The 17,127-nt window shown below is 38.8% G+C and overlaps 1 protein-coding gene across 2 annotated transcripts in view; it reads right to left on the bottom strand.

The window, feature by feature from the left end:
* The window catches only part of slc22a31 (solute carrier family 22 member 31), a 59,953-nt gene that overhangs the window by 12,771 nt on the left and 30,055 nt on the right, over positions 1-17,127 (bottom strand). For both annotated transcript variants that reach the window (XM_072279753.1, XM_072279754.1), the window contains exons 5-8: positions 16,715-16,860; positions 15,068-15,176; positions 13,085-13,299; positions 1,498-1,609 (exon numbers count right to left, since the gene is read on the bottom strand). In XM_072279753.1, the coding sequence (XP_072135854.1) occupies positions 1,498-1,609; positions 13,085-13,299; positions 15,068-15,176; positions 16,715-16,860 (582 nt within the window). The remainder of the gene's footprint in view (positions 1-1,497; positions 1,610-13,084; positions 13,300-15,067; positions 15,177-16,714; positions 16,861-17,127) is intronic.

Raw genomic sequence — 17,127 nt, 5'->3', positions numbered from 1 at the left:
TATGCTGAAATGGGCTCCCCTTCCTTTTGGTTCCATTTATGGAACCTAAGGTTTTCTGCAATCAACAATGGTTTTTGGTTCTAAAGGTTCTTGCATTACTCTACAATATCAGAAAAGCTCATTTTCGTTGGTTAGTCAAACCTCTAAGCAAACTGTACACTTTTCCTCCTATTACACACAGTAACACTGGCATTTGTTTTTCTTTGGCTATTTCATTTGCTTCAAAATACTGCTCGATTCATTCAGTATACAATATCCAGTTATTTGTAGTGCGTTCAAACACTTTCTGATGTATCCAGCCATTTGTCAACATCCGTGTTCACTGTTTATTAACCCGCAAATTTCATCCATTTTCTGCTTTTTTTTTAAAAAAACTAACGTCCATCTCCCCTTGCAAAACAAAACATGCTGCACTTCAACAGGTCCTGAGTTCTATTTAAAACTTTCTCAATGCCATTGTTTTGTTTTCAAACTCCAAAAACTAATCAAAAGAAAAACACAGGAACCAGGGATAACATGCCTACTTCATAGCATGCACATATGACGTGGTGATGTTATGACATATGCCATTCACATGCTTCTTATATAACCTGTAATAAATTACGTAAACAAAGAATGATTAAACAATATATTTACAGTATTACTGAAATATTAAATACTTGATATTAACCACCTCCTTGGCAGTGCATTCCACACATTCACTACGCTGTAAAAAAAAAACACTTTCCTCTGACTTCCTTCCTATATTCTCCTCCAATCACCTTATAATTATGCCCCCGCTTTGGACTCCTGCCTCTGAATTACTGGTGCATATATACTGGCCCAGGTATCTGCTCTATTAAGATGATGATGAGCTGCAATGATCGTGTGGATAGTCAGAAGCTTTTTCCCAGGGCTGAAATGGCTAGCACGAAAGGGCACAGCTTTAAGGTGCTTGTAAGTAGGTACAGAGGAGAATATCAGGGATAAATTTTTTTACGCAGAGAGTGGTGAGTGCATGGAATGGGCTGCCGGCGACAGTGGTAGAGGTGGATACAATAGGGTTTTTTTTTTAAGAGAATCCTGGACAGGTATATGGAGCTCAGAAAAATAGAGGGCTATGGGTAACCTTAGGTAATTTCTCAGGTAAGGATATGTTTGGCACAGCTTTGTGGGCCAAAGGACCTGTATTGTGCTGTATGTTTTCTGTGTTTCTAACACTTGGAAGTCTCCAATTTTCCCATAAAGAGGGACAGCAAGAACAGAAGCAAATGGTATGCTGCAATAGTTTTCATATTCTTAAGAATTAAAAATATTCCACTAAAGACCATGTGAATTACTTACACATATTTATTGTGACTTTTCAAGTATTTGCCATGCTGAAATGAATTACTATGTTGGAGCAAATTCATAGAAATTCAGGGTCTTATGTTTAGTTACATGCTTGAGAAAGTTCATAACTTAGACAATAATATAAGAAACCATTATGAAATTAACATTGCAAAATTTTATACATACCTAACAACTGTTGGGACCACCTCACTAGCAAAAAATATACTCAATATACTAACGGAAAAAGCTGACACAAGGCCCAGGATGGAAAGAGCCAGATGCACTGCTTCATGCAAGTCTGAAAATAAAACACACTTGTTAGTATGCTACATTAGATCAAATAATTTCTGACAGATAGTATCTGAGAAAATTTATACATGTAGATTTAAAATAAAATTGGTAATATGTTATTCCTAAGTTTTATTCTCGCATGCTCTGTATTAAACACTACAGTCTCTATCTCATGAAAGCAATTAAGAACAAATACTCAAGAAAGAAGACAGGATAGAAGGCCTGCATCACCATGGAATTGAGTCCTGGATGTTTTTTTAAATTTCCTAAATCTTTCCCAGACAAATCCCCACATAACTCAGTGCCTAAGGATCTACTGCAATTGCTTCTGAATGCACTCAGGTTTTTGAACACCCACTAACCAAATGAATGAATTTCTTCCTCCATCCCAACTAACTTCATATACTATGTCCTCCATTCATAAACTATCTAACCAATAGACCTGATGAAGATTCTCGGCCTGAGATGTCAAGTCTTTATTCCTTTCCATAGATGCTGCCTGACCTGCTAAGTTCCTCCAGCATATTGTGTGCGCGTGGACTATGCTGGATTTCTAGCATTTGCAGAATCTCATGTTAACCAATGGTAATTGCTTTTCCATATCTTCCCTGTCGAAGTTAAGAGATCTATGTATTTTAACTAGATTTCTCACATCCTTTTAACTCCCAAGTATCTCCAACCACCCCCTTTATCACCTCTGGCTTGTATACAATTAGAGTTCCACACAAATACTTTTAGAAGCCATTTGATTGTACCATTTCTGCTACGTTAAGGAATTAAAGAAAAACTAGACATGACATCTGCTATTGATCTTGGAATGGTAAAGTGGTTCCTGTTCCAGTAAATGTCATTTTCACAAACACAAGGAATCTGGTACTTAAATCTGAAGAACTATCCCACAGGCTACTCTACTCACAGCCTAATGTTACTGCATTCAAAAATCAGACTCCACGGACAATGTGCTTGATTCACAACCCCTCGAGATGTCCTATGCCATATTAGGGGAGCACAGGGCTCTGCAGATGTTAGGAGCTGCTGCTCAAGTCCTCCTCATTGATTTTTGACCCATGAAGTCTCACGGCGCTCAGTAAAATATATGCATAGAAACTTACAATAAATTAACACCAACCATCCTCCCCTAGCTGATGAATTTGTTACCCAATTTGAATAAAATCTAGAAGAGGCAAAAAAGCAAGCTGCTAGAGGAACTTAGTGGGTTATTTGTGGAGGAAAATGGACTGTTAGTGTTTTGATTTAAAGTAGACCCTTCAACTGGACTTGAGTCTGGCAGCTCTTTTTTTTTTACTTCAGATTCCAGCATCTGCAGTCTGAACACAGCTACAAAAATTATTGAGTGGAAGACTTAATATCCAGCATTAAGTACAATCAAATTATGCTTGCATGGCTTTATGACTCTAATCAACATGAGGAATAAACCTACTCAACTTCATCCTCAACAGTCTCTCTGTGGCAAATGTATTTCATCTTGAAAACAAAGTACCACCTTCTCACCTTCTACCATCATGTTAAATGGCAATAAAGTTGTGTTTAAATGGCAAAGACTCATAGCAGATCTAGCAGCTACAAACTGGGCATATCTAAGATTTAAAATTGCATATTCTACTGATGGCACTGTGGACCATCAGAAGCACAATATGCAATTTGCAACCTTACCATCTTCAATCCACCTTTACAAACAGGCTAGGCAATTTATTCTGTTTGACAGAAAAGCATTCTGGGTGTACCTAAAAATGAGGTAAAACTCTAGCACAAGACCACAAGTTGGATACAAATGTAGCAGACAACTAACTGACCTCACAACCAAATGGATCAGATCAAAGGTCCTCAGCCCTACCTCATCTAGCCATAGACAGCAAAGAACAATTAAACAACAAAAAGCTTACATCTTCAGTGATGCCAGAACCCTTACAACATGTAAATGAAACCAAAGCACATGCAACCATGTTTAGCCAAAAAGTGGATGACCCATCTTGGCTTCTTTCTGAGATCACTCTCATCCGAGATACCAACCTTTAACCAATTTGATACAGCAAAGCTAGGAGACCACACAAAATCCCAGCTACGGCATCAAAGATCCACATTTCAGAACTAGATAAGTGCCTAGCAAATCTGTTCCTAAAGTAATACAGCTTGGGAGCTACCCAACAATATAGAATATAGTCCAGATTTGACCTATTTACAAAAGGTAGGATTTTGTCAGCCCAAAATACTCAATGGAAGTAGATATGCGACATGACAGCAAGTGGCACTAGCTCACCAAAGCCCAGCCATGGGTTTTACCAGGTGCACTCAGCTCTCAACTTCATAATATCGAAGGGTGAAAAATGGATCGAAGAGTTGAAAACCAAAGCCAGGACAAAAGTGACTGTCCTTACATCAGGGCAAATCTGATCATGTATGGAATCAAGAGATCTCCAATAAAGCTAAATTTAATAGGCATCAAGGGGGGGGGAAAAAATCACAGAATAGCTCATAAAAAGGAAAAAAATGGTTGTGGTTGATAGTGATCAACCATCCAAGTTCCAAAACATTACTGCAGGACGGTGTCCCAAACCTATGCATCTTTATCTGCGCCCATCAGAATGATAGAATGGAAGTAGTTTTGTAATGACTGTGCAGTGTTCCATTTCATTTGTAAATCCCCAGCAAATGCAGCAAGGTCTAGACAACGGCTAAGCAAACACAGGCTTATAGGTGGTGCAGAAATAACACACTTCAATGCCAAGCAATGACCATCTCTAATTTCAGCATCCACCATCTACCCTTGACAGTAACTGGACTTAACATTGGCAAGACCACAAGAACATCAGTTGATCAAGAGGTCAAATGGGGTAGAACTAATCATCATTGTAAGGTCAAAGATTGATTGCTGCACGATGATCAACACCATAAACCCTTTCCATCATTGAAAAGGCACAAGTCAATGGTGTCCTGACTTACGTCTTTTCAATGATGAAAAGGCTTTATGGTGTTGATCATTGTGCGGCAACAAGGAATACTCCACATTTCCCTAGATGAGTGCAGATCCAAGAACCTTAACATCATCCACCACCTGACTAATATCAGCACAGTGTTGTGCAGTATCTATAAAATAAACTGCAGCTACTCACAAAGGCTATTTCATCAGTATCCCCCCGACTGTAAATTGTACCCTTGTATAGACAGTACATATATGGACAGTCCATCATCTTCAAGTCCTGCCAAGTCACATGCCACCATGACTTAAAAAGATACTGCATTACTTTCATCATCACATGTGCTCCAAGATCTTGGAACTCCCTACCCAAAAGCATTCCTCCCTTCACAAGACAGGTAACAGGAGCTCAAGTAGCGAATCTTCACCACCCTCAATTGTCCCTATTCCTGAAAAGTTACCAACAGAAAAACTTATCGAGTCCACAATGACAACTGCATCTCCAATCCTGAACTGCAAGAATGTTAGCTTTTGTGTAAAGACTAAACAAATTAAATCTGGGCGTTAAATCGAAATAGAATAAATTACAATGGCATGAGGGTTGAATATGCAATAGTTACAATAAATAATGGACAATATTAAAAAAGTTAACACATGATTTATATGGTGGCTATTGAAAAAAAAATTAAACTTGTATAAGATCGAAGGAGAAGACTTATAGCGTCACCCCCCCCCCAAAAAAAGTACTAAGCTAGAAAATTTCATAATTCTGCAAAGGAGGGCCAGAAAGGGAAAGAAGAATACAACTGCAGACAAAAATCCCAAAAAAATACACTAAGAACTTCTCTAGATAAATACTTATAAAAAACAAACAGAAGCTAACACAACTCAGCTACATATTGAGATAAGGACCTGTAGTAGGCAAATACCAGAAAAAATACGTAAATGTTTCATATCTGATTCCACAAATTAAGATAGTGAAAATCCTGTGATCTAGAGTGAATGACCATAAAGAAAATATTAATTAAAATCTGATTATGGAGAACTGAATGGCACCTAAAAATGATACATCCCCAGTACATAACAACTTTCATCCTAGGATTTAAGGTGATTATCATGGATATTTTGAAATATTTCCCACAAATTGCAATAGTAAATTGCAATCTAGTTTTTTGAGAGGGAAAAGGAAACTGGGGAGATGTAGATTAGTTTAACTTCAATAGTAGGGAAAATACTGAAATGTAACATTAAGGAATTGATAGCTGGGCACCTAGAATATAAGAAGATCAAGCAGAATCAACAGGAATTATGAAAGGGATATCATGTTTGATAAATCATAAGACATAAGAGCAGAATTAGGCCATTTGGCTCCATCAAGCCTATTCCTTCATTCCATTATGGCTGAATTATAATCCCTTTCAACCCCATTCTCTTGATCTTTCCCCAAAACCTTTGACGCCCAGACTAACCAAGAACCTATCAACTTCTGCTTTAAATACATCCAATGATTTGGCCTCCACAGCCGTCAGTGACAATGAATTCCACAAATTCACTACCCTGTCTGAAGAAATTCCTTCTAATCTCTGTTCTAAAATGAAATCCTTCCATTCTGAAGAAGTGCCCACGGGTCTGAGACTCAGGTACTGTAGGAAACATCCACTCTATCTAGGCCTTTCAAAATTTGATAGATCGCAATGAGATCACCCCTCACTCTTTTGCCTCCAGTGAATACAGGCCAAGAGCCATCAAATGCTCTTCATGTTAACCCTTCCATTCTCAGAATCATCCTTGTGAACCTCTCCAATGCCACCATGCCTTTTCTTAGATAAGGGGCCCAAAACTGCTCACAATACTTAAAGTACAGTCTAATCAATACCTTATAAACCCTGAGCACTACATCCTTGCTTTTGTATTGTAGTCCTCTTAAAATGAATGCTAACACTGCACGTGCCTTCCTTACCACCTCCAAGTTAATGTTGAGGACTCCCAGCTCCCTTTGCACCTCTGATTTTTGAATTTTCTTCATTTAGAATAGACTATGTCCTTATTCCTTCTACCAAAGTGCATGACCATACACTTCCCTATACTATATTGCATCTGCCATTTCTTTGCCCATTCTCAAAATCTAAGTCCGTATGCAGACTACCTGCTTCTTCAGCATTACATACCCCTTCACCTATCTTCGTATCGTCTGCAAATTTGGCGACAAAACCATCAATTCTGTAATCTAGTTCACTGACATGTAACATGAAAAGCAGTCCCAACACCAACCACTGTGAAGCACCGCTAATCACCAGCTTTGAACTAGTAAACATAGAAACATAGAAAACCTACAGCACAATACAGGCCCTTCGGCCCACAAGGTTGTGCCGAACATGTCTCTATCTTAGAAATTACTAGGCTTACCTATAGCTCTCTATTCTTCTAAGCTCCATGTACCTATCCAAAAGTCTCTTAAAAGACCCTATCGTATCCGCCTCCACCACTGTTGCCGGCAAGCCCATTCCACGCACTCACCGCTCTGAGTAAAAAAAACTTACCCTTGGCATCTCCTCTGTACCTACTCCCCAGCACCTTAAACCTGTGTCCTCTTGTGGCAACCATTTCAGCCCTGGGAAAAAGCCTCTGACAATGCGTATGATCAATGCCTCTCATCATCTTATACACCTCTATCAGGTCACTTCTCATCTTCCGTCGCTCCAAGGAGAAAAGGCCAAGTTCACTCAACCTATTCTCGTAAGGCATGCTTCCCAATCCAGGCAACATCCTTGTAAATCTCTTCTGCACCCTTTCTATGGCTTCCACATCCTTCCTGTAGTGAGGCGACCAGAACTGAGCACAGTACTCCAAGTGGGGTCTGACCACGGTCCTATAGAGCTGCAACATTACCTCTCGGCTCCTAAATTCAATTCCACAATTGATGAAGGCCAGTACACCATATGCCTTCTTAACCACAGAGTCAACCTGCACAGCTGCTTTGAGCATCCTATGCACTCGGACCCCAAGATCCCTCTGATCCTCCATACTGCCAAGAGTCTTACCCTTAATGCTATATTCTGCCATCATATTTGACCTACCACACTTATTTGGGTTGAACTCCATTTGCCACTTCTCAGCCCAGTTTTGCATCCTATCAATGTCCCACTGTAACCTCTGACAACCCTCCACACTATACACAACAGCCCCAACCTTTGTGTTATCAGCAAATTTACTAACCTATCCCTCCACTTCCTCACCCAGGTCATTTATAAAAATCACAAAGAGTAGGGGTCCCAGAACGGATCCCTGAGGCACTCCACTGGTGACCGACCTCCATGCAGAATATGACCCATCTACAACCACTCTTTGTCTTCTGTGGGCAAGCCAGTTCTGGATCCACAAAGCAAGGTCCCCTTGGATCCCATACTTCCTTACTTTCTCAATAAGCCTTGCACGGGGTACCTTATCAAATGCCTTGCTGAAATCCATATACACTACATCTACTGCTCTTTCTTCATCAATGTGTTTAGTCACATCCTCAATCAGGCTCGTAAGGCACGACCTGCCTTTGACAAAGCCATGCTGACTATTCCTAATCATATTATATTTCTCCAAATGTTCATAAATCCTGCCTCTCAGGATGTTCTCCATCAATTTACCAACCACTGAGGTAAGACTCACTGGTCTATAATTTCCTGGGCTATATCTACTCCCTTTCTTGAATAAAGGAACAACATCCACAAACCTCCAATCCTCTGGAACCTCTCCCGTCCTCATTGATGATGCAAAGATCATCACCAGAGGCTCAGCAATCACCTCCCTCGCCTCCCACAGTAGTCTGGGGTACATCTCATCCGGTCCCGGCGACTTATCCAACTTGATGCTTTCCAAAAGCTCCACATCCTCTTTCTTAATATCTACATGCTCAAGCTTTTCACTCTGCTGCAAGTCATCACTACAATCGCCAAGATCCTTTTCAGTAGTGAATACTGAAGTAAAGTATTCATTAAGTACCTCTGCTATTTCCTCCGGTTCCATACATACTTTCCCACTGTCACACTTGATAGGTCCTATTCTTTCATGTCTTATCCTCTTGCTCTTCACATACTTGTCGAATGCCTTGGGGTTTTCCTTAATCTTGCCCACCAAGGCCTTCTTATGGCCCCTTCTGGCTCTCCTAATTTCCTACTTAAGCTCCTTCCTATTAGCCTTATAATCTTTTAAATCTCTAAAATGACCTAGCTCTCCGAACCTTTTGTAAGCTTTTCTTTTCTTCTTGACTAGATTTACAACAGCCTTTGTACACCACAGTTCCTGTACCTACCATAACTTCCCTATCTCATTGGAACGTACCTATGCAGAACTCCACACAAATATCCCCTAAACATTTGCCACATTTCTTCTGTGTTTTTCCCCTGAGAACCTGTTTCCAATTTAAGCTTCCAATTTCCTGCCTGATAGCCACATAATTCCCCTTACTGCAATTAAACGCTTTTCTAACTTGTCTGTTCCTATCTCTCTCCAATGCTATTGTAAAGGAGATAGAATTATGATCACTATCTCCAAAATGCTCTCCCACTGAGAGATCTGACACCTGACCAGGTTCATTCCCCAATACCAAATAATAAAGGCCCCCTTTATTCCCACTCCTTGCCTCTTGCCAGTCTGCCAATCTTCTATCCATGCTAGTATTTTTCTTGTAATACCATGGGTTCTTATCTTGTGAAGCAGCCTCACATGCGGTATCTTATCAAGGGCCTTCTGAAAATGCAAGTAAACAACATCCACTGACTCTCCTTTGTCTACCTTGCGTGTTATTTCCTCAAAGAATTCCAACAAGATTTGCCAGGCAAGATTTCCCTGAAGGAAACCATACTGACATTGGCCTATTTTATCATGTTCCCCCAAGTACCCTGAAGTCTCATCCTTAATAATGGGCTCCAAGCAACTTCCCAGCCACTGAACTAACTGGTTTATAATTTCCTTTCTTCTGCCTCTCTCCCTTCTTAAAGAGTGGATTGACATTTTCAATTTTCCAGTCCTCCAGAGCCAGTGGAGAATCTGGCGATTCTTGTAAGTTTATCACAATCACTAGAGCTACCTCTTTCAGAACCCTGGGCTGTCGTCCATCTGCTCCAGGTGATTTAACTAAATTTCAGACCTTTCAGTTTCTCCTTAGTAAAAGCAACTACACTCACTTCCGCCCCCTACACACTCGAATTTCCGGCATGTTGCTAGTATTTTCTACAGTGAAGACTGACGTAAAGTACTTAAGTTCGTCCATTTCTTTGTCCCCTATTACTACCACTCCAGCATCATTTTCCAGCAGTCCAATATCCACTCTTGCCTCTCATTTACTCTTTATATACTGTATCTGGAAAAACTTTTTGTATCCTCTTATATTATTGGCGTGGTTCGCTTCATATTTCCTCTATTCTCTCCTTAAAGCTTTTTCAGTTCCCTTCTGTTAGGTTTTAAAAGCTTCCCACTCCTCTAACTTCCCATTAATTTATGCTATATTATATACCATCTCTTGCTTGTATGATCTCTTTGACTTCCCTTCTTAGCCATAGTTAGCTCATCCTCCCTTTAGAATACTTCTCATCTTTGGGATGTAGCTATAATGCACCTTCCAGCCATTGCTGTTCAGCCATCATCTCTGCTAGTGTCCTCTTCCATAAAACTTTGGACTGCTCCTCCCTCATGCTCCTGTAATTCCCTTCACTGCATTGTAGTTCCAACACATCTGACTTTAGCTTCTCCCTCTCAAACTGCAGGGTGAATTCTATCATATTATTTCTTAACTCCAGCCTCAAGGATTCCACATCTTCTAATCCTATGTTACCTCTTTCTAATGATTTAATTTAATTTTTCCCCCTCGAAATAGCCACCCTGCCCCATCTACTTACCCACTCCCTTTGTTCTGGAGGGAGGAGAAGATGGCAGCATGGCGCAGCGCACGTGGCTGTTCTGAATAAATATCGTATGTGTAACTAGGGGGCCGTGCACAATCCGGATTTGATGAAGACAGCTGTGAGAAGCACAGAGGAACACCTGGAATAACTTCTGAAATGCCTGCTTCGCTGCCGCTGCTACTGTGCAATCGAGAATCTCCGGAGACGAAGGCCCCAAATCCTCGGCTTTGCCTATTGCCTGTTGCTGGGACCGGGGTCGAAGCGCTCGGCAGAGATGGTGCTCGGTGTCACAGAGCTGGTCGGAGGCTCGGAGTTTTCGGATGGATTTGGAGTCGGACTGTGGTCGGATGCTTCCAGTATGCTGCATCGGCAAGTTGGCGGCGCTGGAGGTTTACCATCTGTGTGAGATGATGGGGCTTTCGAGAGACTTTAAGACTTTTACTGTGTCATGGTCTTTTCTTATCAAATTACGGTATTGCTTTGCACTGTTGTAACTATATGTTATAATTATGTGGTTTTTCTTAGTTTTTAAAGTCTATTTGTCATGTGTTTTCGTGATATCATTCTGGAAAAACACTATCATTTCTTAATGCATGCATTACTAAATGACAATAAAAGAGGACCTCGTGTCCTCAAAATCTAATCTAATCTTTTCGATACAATTCTTCGATGTTAAACTCCCAATTATGATCTTCTTTCAGCCATAACTCTGATGCCCATAACATGACATCTACCAATCTCTAACTGCGCTACAAGATCATGTACCTTATTCTGTATACTGCATGCATTCAAATATAATTTAATCTGATTTAACTTAACTTGTTGAGATACAATGCGAAATATGCCCTTTTGGCTCTTCATGCCACACCACCCAGCAAGTCCACGCGATTTAACTCTAGCCTAATCATGGGACAATTTACAACGACCAATCAGTTGGTACATCTTTGGATTATGGGAGGAAACCAGAGCACCTGGAGGAAACCCACGTGGTCACGGGGGAGAACATACAAACTCCTTACAGACAGTAGCAGGAATTGAACCCAGGTTGCAGGTACTGTAAAGCGTTGTGCTAACCACTACAACTAACACCTTCAGTCCTGTATCAATTGGAACTTTCAGGACTGTTACCAAAAGAGCGAGGCAAACTGGTTGATGTCACCTAACTGAACTTTCATGGAGTCTTTAATAATGTACTACAACAAGAGATTATTAAACAAAATATAAAACTTTGAACAACAAGGCCATTTTGGAGTTAGAAGGATATGACCAGTGAGGTGATTAGAGATCAGTTTTGAATGCCAGCTTCTCACAATCTACAGTATACCATTGACTTGAATGAGGGAATTGAGTACATCATCGTCAAGATTGATGATGATACAAGACAAAGTGGCAGAGTGAAGTTTGAAGAGGATACAAAAGGGCTTCACAGGATTTGGATAGGCTAAATGAATGGGTAAGGATATAGCAGATGGAACATCACATCAATAATTGTGGTATTCGATCTACTTTATCAGAAAAAAAACAAAAATATTTGAAACGACTGGAGACTGAAAAATGTTGGTAAAAGGACCCAGGGTGTCCTTGTATTTGAATGATTTGAAAGTTAACATACAGATTTTAATAAGTTTATAAATTTTTTAAAATCTATTTAAGATTAAGAAACAATTAACATTTTTACACCATTATACGACCTTCATAATGCAATTGTTTCAAATCTGTGTGTTAAAATCTTTATTTGTCCTTTATTTACCAATTTTATCTTCCTTGTAGGCTAGTTGTCATTATGGTCAGAGCAATATTTACCATATGCATTTGCCATTGACTGGCATAGAACAGATTAGGAACAAATACCCTTGCGAATATTCCCGAACTGATGGACCTAAACTTTAGTAACCAATTGATATTCTATAAAGAGATCAATAATCTGGAATACAAGCCATGGTTGTGCCCACTTCAGAGACTGAATTAGGTTACCAATGGCCATGTAGGCAAAGACAATTTAATCCATAGAATCCAACATGGTTAACACTTAAAGAAGTTATTCGTAACATTGCAGAGTATGTCTTTAGTCCAATCTGAGCAACAACTTCTTCCACAACTATTTACTGACAGCAGCTTTGACATGAATCAAGAATCATTTTCAAGCTTTTAGATTCAGATCATTTTCAAGATTAATTGTTTACTTTTTCTCTATGATTTAAAATAGTTCACGTTTAGCAGCATTGATGAAAATTATCAGTGCATTTCCAGTGGAATCTTTTACTGCTATTCCGAAGTCATCTTTCACTGTGAAATAGTTAGTTCATTTGCCACTTCAAACTGAGCAGTCAGTTGAGAATATTTGTAGGTCCAGGGTCACATTTCCATATAGGTTAAGAACAGCTGACTTCCCTCCCTTAAGGATACTAGTGAACCTAATTTTAAATGACATTTCAACACTTTTATGGTTACAGTCAAACAACTAATTTCTGTCCATTTCATTTTCCCAACTGCCGCAGTGGAAATATTTCTAGATCGATAGTCCAGAACCCTGCTTGCTAGTTCAGAAACTAAATTACTGTGCTTCCATACTTCATTCTATGGCAATGAATCTTTAGCTCAGTAACGACAGTAGTTCTCCCCCAGTGCAAAAGTAGAAACCATTCACACTTACATTGTACAAGAGCAAGCAACAATAGCGAAGACAGTCCAGTAAAGATAGTTGAGAAGAGTAAAATGCCACGTCGGCCAAATTTGTTGACGGTAAAATATAAGAAGACGAGGGCCACTCCTTCAGTGCCAGCAATGACAAAATAGCTCAAGTAGAACCATGGGATGTAATCAACAAGATTTTGGGAAAAACAATGCTGGATTCCATTGCCAATGAACCTAATTGAAAAGTAAATGCAAGAAGATAAATAAACAGATAAGTAGACAATAAATAAGCATTTTCTTTGCATACACCAAATCAAAAATTTCATGTAAATTACCAAAAGCACACTTGCAGACCAAAATCAACAAGAAAGGGAGTACTCAATTATTTTAATTAATAAAAGGAAATTTAAAGACAAAAGTTGGAAAAACCAGGTAATGAAGTGATTAAACGCATTTTTTTAAAAACGGAAGTGTCATCACAGCTTTGTATTAATAGGTTACATGGCATCATCTGCAGAGGACAGAAAGCAGTAAACTAGTTGATATTTTGTTAATTAATGAGATCTAACTGGGGGAACTTTGCAAACACCACTTTTGATCTCTGCATTAAAATGTCAATCTTCACTATTTTGAGTGTAACAAACCAAGGAAAATTTCAAGAGACCATATTATGATGAATAACCTATGGGAGTGAAGAGATACAGTATATGGCATGTGCATTTCAATAGACAAGAATTTATGTATAATGCAACTTTGGAAGTGTCCATTTGGTGAGAAAGCTACAAGATTCCTAAAACTGCAAATATCTGCAAATTGACTCACCTCCTTTTTTTTAGGTTAATGATCATTTCCTTGTTTTCAGTTATCAATACTCTGAAATTCTAAGATTTATCCATTTTCTTAACATTTCACGCTGCAGTATTTAAAACTATTTATTTATTTTCACTACTTTTCCACTGATCATTTGCATCCATCTTTAACTGTCAAAGCTATCAAGAAATTTAAAACACTAATAGAAGAGGATTGGGAAAAAAAACTTTCGCTATACTCTACACCATTTACAGAAAGTGGTCATTTAACAATTAGAACAGAAAAAGAATTAGTAAAAGGGGAATAGAAAATACGGACAAGGGAAGTAAGAGTGAAATCATTAACATTGATAAGGAGCCAGAATCAACACAGGTACTATAGAACAATTTTTGTTGTATTGGTTTAAGTTGACGTCAGCATTGGATGGCAATCCCTCATAGCTTCAAGAATTGTAAATAACCTCATAAAAGTTACCATTAAAAGTTTGATAGATTATTCAAAGATAACAGGATGTGTTTAGATCACTTTGCCACCTTCATGAATTTCCAAAGTTCAATGTAGTCCAATTCTCAATTAAAGAACAGCTGCTGACTGATTGCATTACAGTCATATCTTCCAATTCCAGCCATTTTAGCTTAAGAGCAAAATTGCACTCCATTGGATGATGCATGTTCAATGGAAACTAAGTTAAGCTCAAACATACTGTGCTGTTTGGTAACTATCATGGATTAGGTACAAGGGCTAAATGGCAAAGTCCTACTTCTATTTCTTATGTCCTGAATGCTTGGCAGACAAAAGCAAAATCATCCTCTTATGCCATCAACCCTGAATTTTAACAAGCAGCTCCACTTACACTCACAGCACTGTCTTAAATTAGAATTTTCACATTTCCACCTACTTGAGAATTTCTTTCCTAAAACTCAAGGACAATTGTGTACTCTTTCCTCTTTTCTTAAAAACAGAGAATAATAGTTTTAAAATTCATAATCTACCTATTCGACCATTTATCCTTATATTTGTTTCCCTGGCTTTTCATTAATTTGACTAAACTGCCTGGTGTTTTAACCTCCTTCTCAGTAATGAAAAGTTGCTATACATATGAAGTTGGAGTCTTATCAATTTGTACCTAAGATACTATAGTAAGTAATTTCTGGAAAAAAAATAGAAGACCTTACTGAATAACTTCACTTACGTGGTGAACCCTAATATCAAGATGTTCTTCCAAATAGTTCGTGCAGTGGTCAGATCACAGTATGTATATGAGCGGACATGTGTAACCTCTTCAAACAGAGAGTCCATCTCTGGAGAAATTTTGGGATAAGGGAGGGAAGGCAAAGGTCTCAATCATATCAAGTACATTTAAGGGCATAATATATATGCTAAAAATTGGTCAAGTTTTACAATGTTCTTCATAAAAAACTTTGAACAAAATTGTCGGCATACCAGATCATCAACTTATTTTCTTCCTCTAAAGATCTTACATTCTAGGTTTTGGATTTTGAATTTACAGCTGGAAGAATTGCACAGCAATTTCCAAAATGCTGGTGGAACACAGCAGGCCAGGCAGCATCTATAGGAAGAAGTACAGTCGACATTTCGGGCCGAGACCCTTCGTCAGGACTCGTACTTCGACCCGAAATGTCGACTGTACTTCTTCCTATAGATACTGCCTGGCCGGCTGCACGCCACCAGCATTTTGTGTGTGTTGCTTGAATTTCCAGCATCTGCAGATTTTCTCATGTTTGCCCAGCAATTTGGTTTTACTGAAGAACAGATCTTTAAAGAAAATGTGTTTTGATTGTTAAAAGTGGTACTGGTAGCTTTAACATGATTGTGCAAATATAGAAAAAACATTTATGTTGAAGCTTGTGTCTAAAAGTTTCTATAATACTTTACAGAAAGGAATTAGTTTGAAATGCACTCAACTAAGCACAAGAGTTTCTATTCATTCCTTCTTCAATTATGCAGAAAGATCACTTTATTTGTTTAAGTTATAAAATAATATCAAAATCAGATATTGCATGTGACTCAACTGCCCGTGTCTATGACAGACTTTCCTCTAAGACTGAATAGTAAATACGAGGGTGCGTAATCATATTAATTATGCCGAACATGTCCACAAGAGATTACATGGAAAAGTTTATGAGCATTTCAGGGGAGGAACAACTTTGATGTATTAGTTGATTATTTCATTTTCAGCTTACCCTTATATCTTTATCACAGGTAAAGCTGACCTTTCAAAGAACTGAAGAAAAGCATTGCATATCACCTCCTAAATTTAGGTGACTACATTTCCCCTTAGATAGTGCTTTAGGATTGAGGACTTCCATTCTGGTTTGGGAAGCCAATGTGGCAACCACAGATCAGGTGGAGGTGACATGACAATGCAGATAAAAGGGCAGTATGTGGGATGGTGCTCATCTTCCACCATTTATGCAGAGCTTTGGTATCCTCCAACTATAGGCACTAAGGTTCTTCTTTGAAGTGCAATCAGCCAAATTCCAGAGTTTCAGCTCTGTTTTTGTGGAATGATCATCTTACTTGACCATGGGTTTCAAATTAAATCTTGAAAAGCATATTACTCAATTATTAACTACTGTTGCCCTTAAAAGGGGAAGTGTGCAGTTATGTCCAGGACTGAATACTGGATATGAGGATGGCAAGCAATTGGGTTGCTAAGTACACTGAGTTGTGTACTAAACTTGACCAAAAGGAGTTGTTGGGGAAAAGTGACATGAATTCCAGCAAAGAAACAAACTTGATGGACTAATTGACTTTTTGATGACTGTCACTAAATACACAGATGAACTTAACAGGTATTCCCACATCATTTACATACCATTAAATACAGTGCATTGAGTGTATATTTCATCTTCCACATTGACACCATTACCAATCGCTATGCCTCGTAGTATTTGTTTACACTTCCCAATCCGTCCGGTTGCAAGGAGCCAACGTGGAGACTCTGGGAACATAGATGGAATGCTGAAAATTGATCAAAAAAGTTTCAAAGAAGTTAGTTTATTAAGAATGTTGCTTGCCCATTGGAGAAATGCTGAGAAACAATATTTCTTCCAAAAAAGAAACAATTATTGGGATAAATCTATTAAAATATCAGAATATGAAACGAAATTATGCTAAGCTGTCACTAGTCTTCTTCTGGTTATTAGAAAAGGGCTTCCAATAGAAGATTTAGTATGATAATGTCTTCTTAGGTCTTTGAATAGATTAGCAAAGAGCAGGGATTCAAGT

This window comes from Mobula birostris, chromosome 15, assembly GCF_030028105.1.
Source record: "Mobula birostris isolate sMobBir1 chromosome 15, sMobBir1.hap1, whole genome shotgun sequence".
Classification (NCBI taxonomy): Eukaryota; Metazoa; Chordata; class Chondrichthyes; order Myliobatiformes; family Myliobatidae; genus Mobula; species Mobula birostris.
Note: the sequence above shows the minus strand (reverse complement) of the source record. Positions and strands in the feature narration are given on the sequence as shown.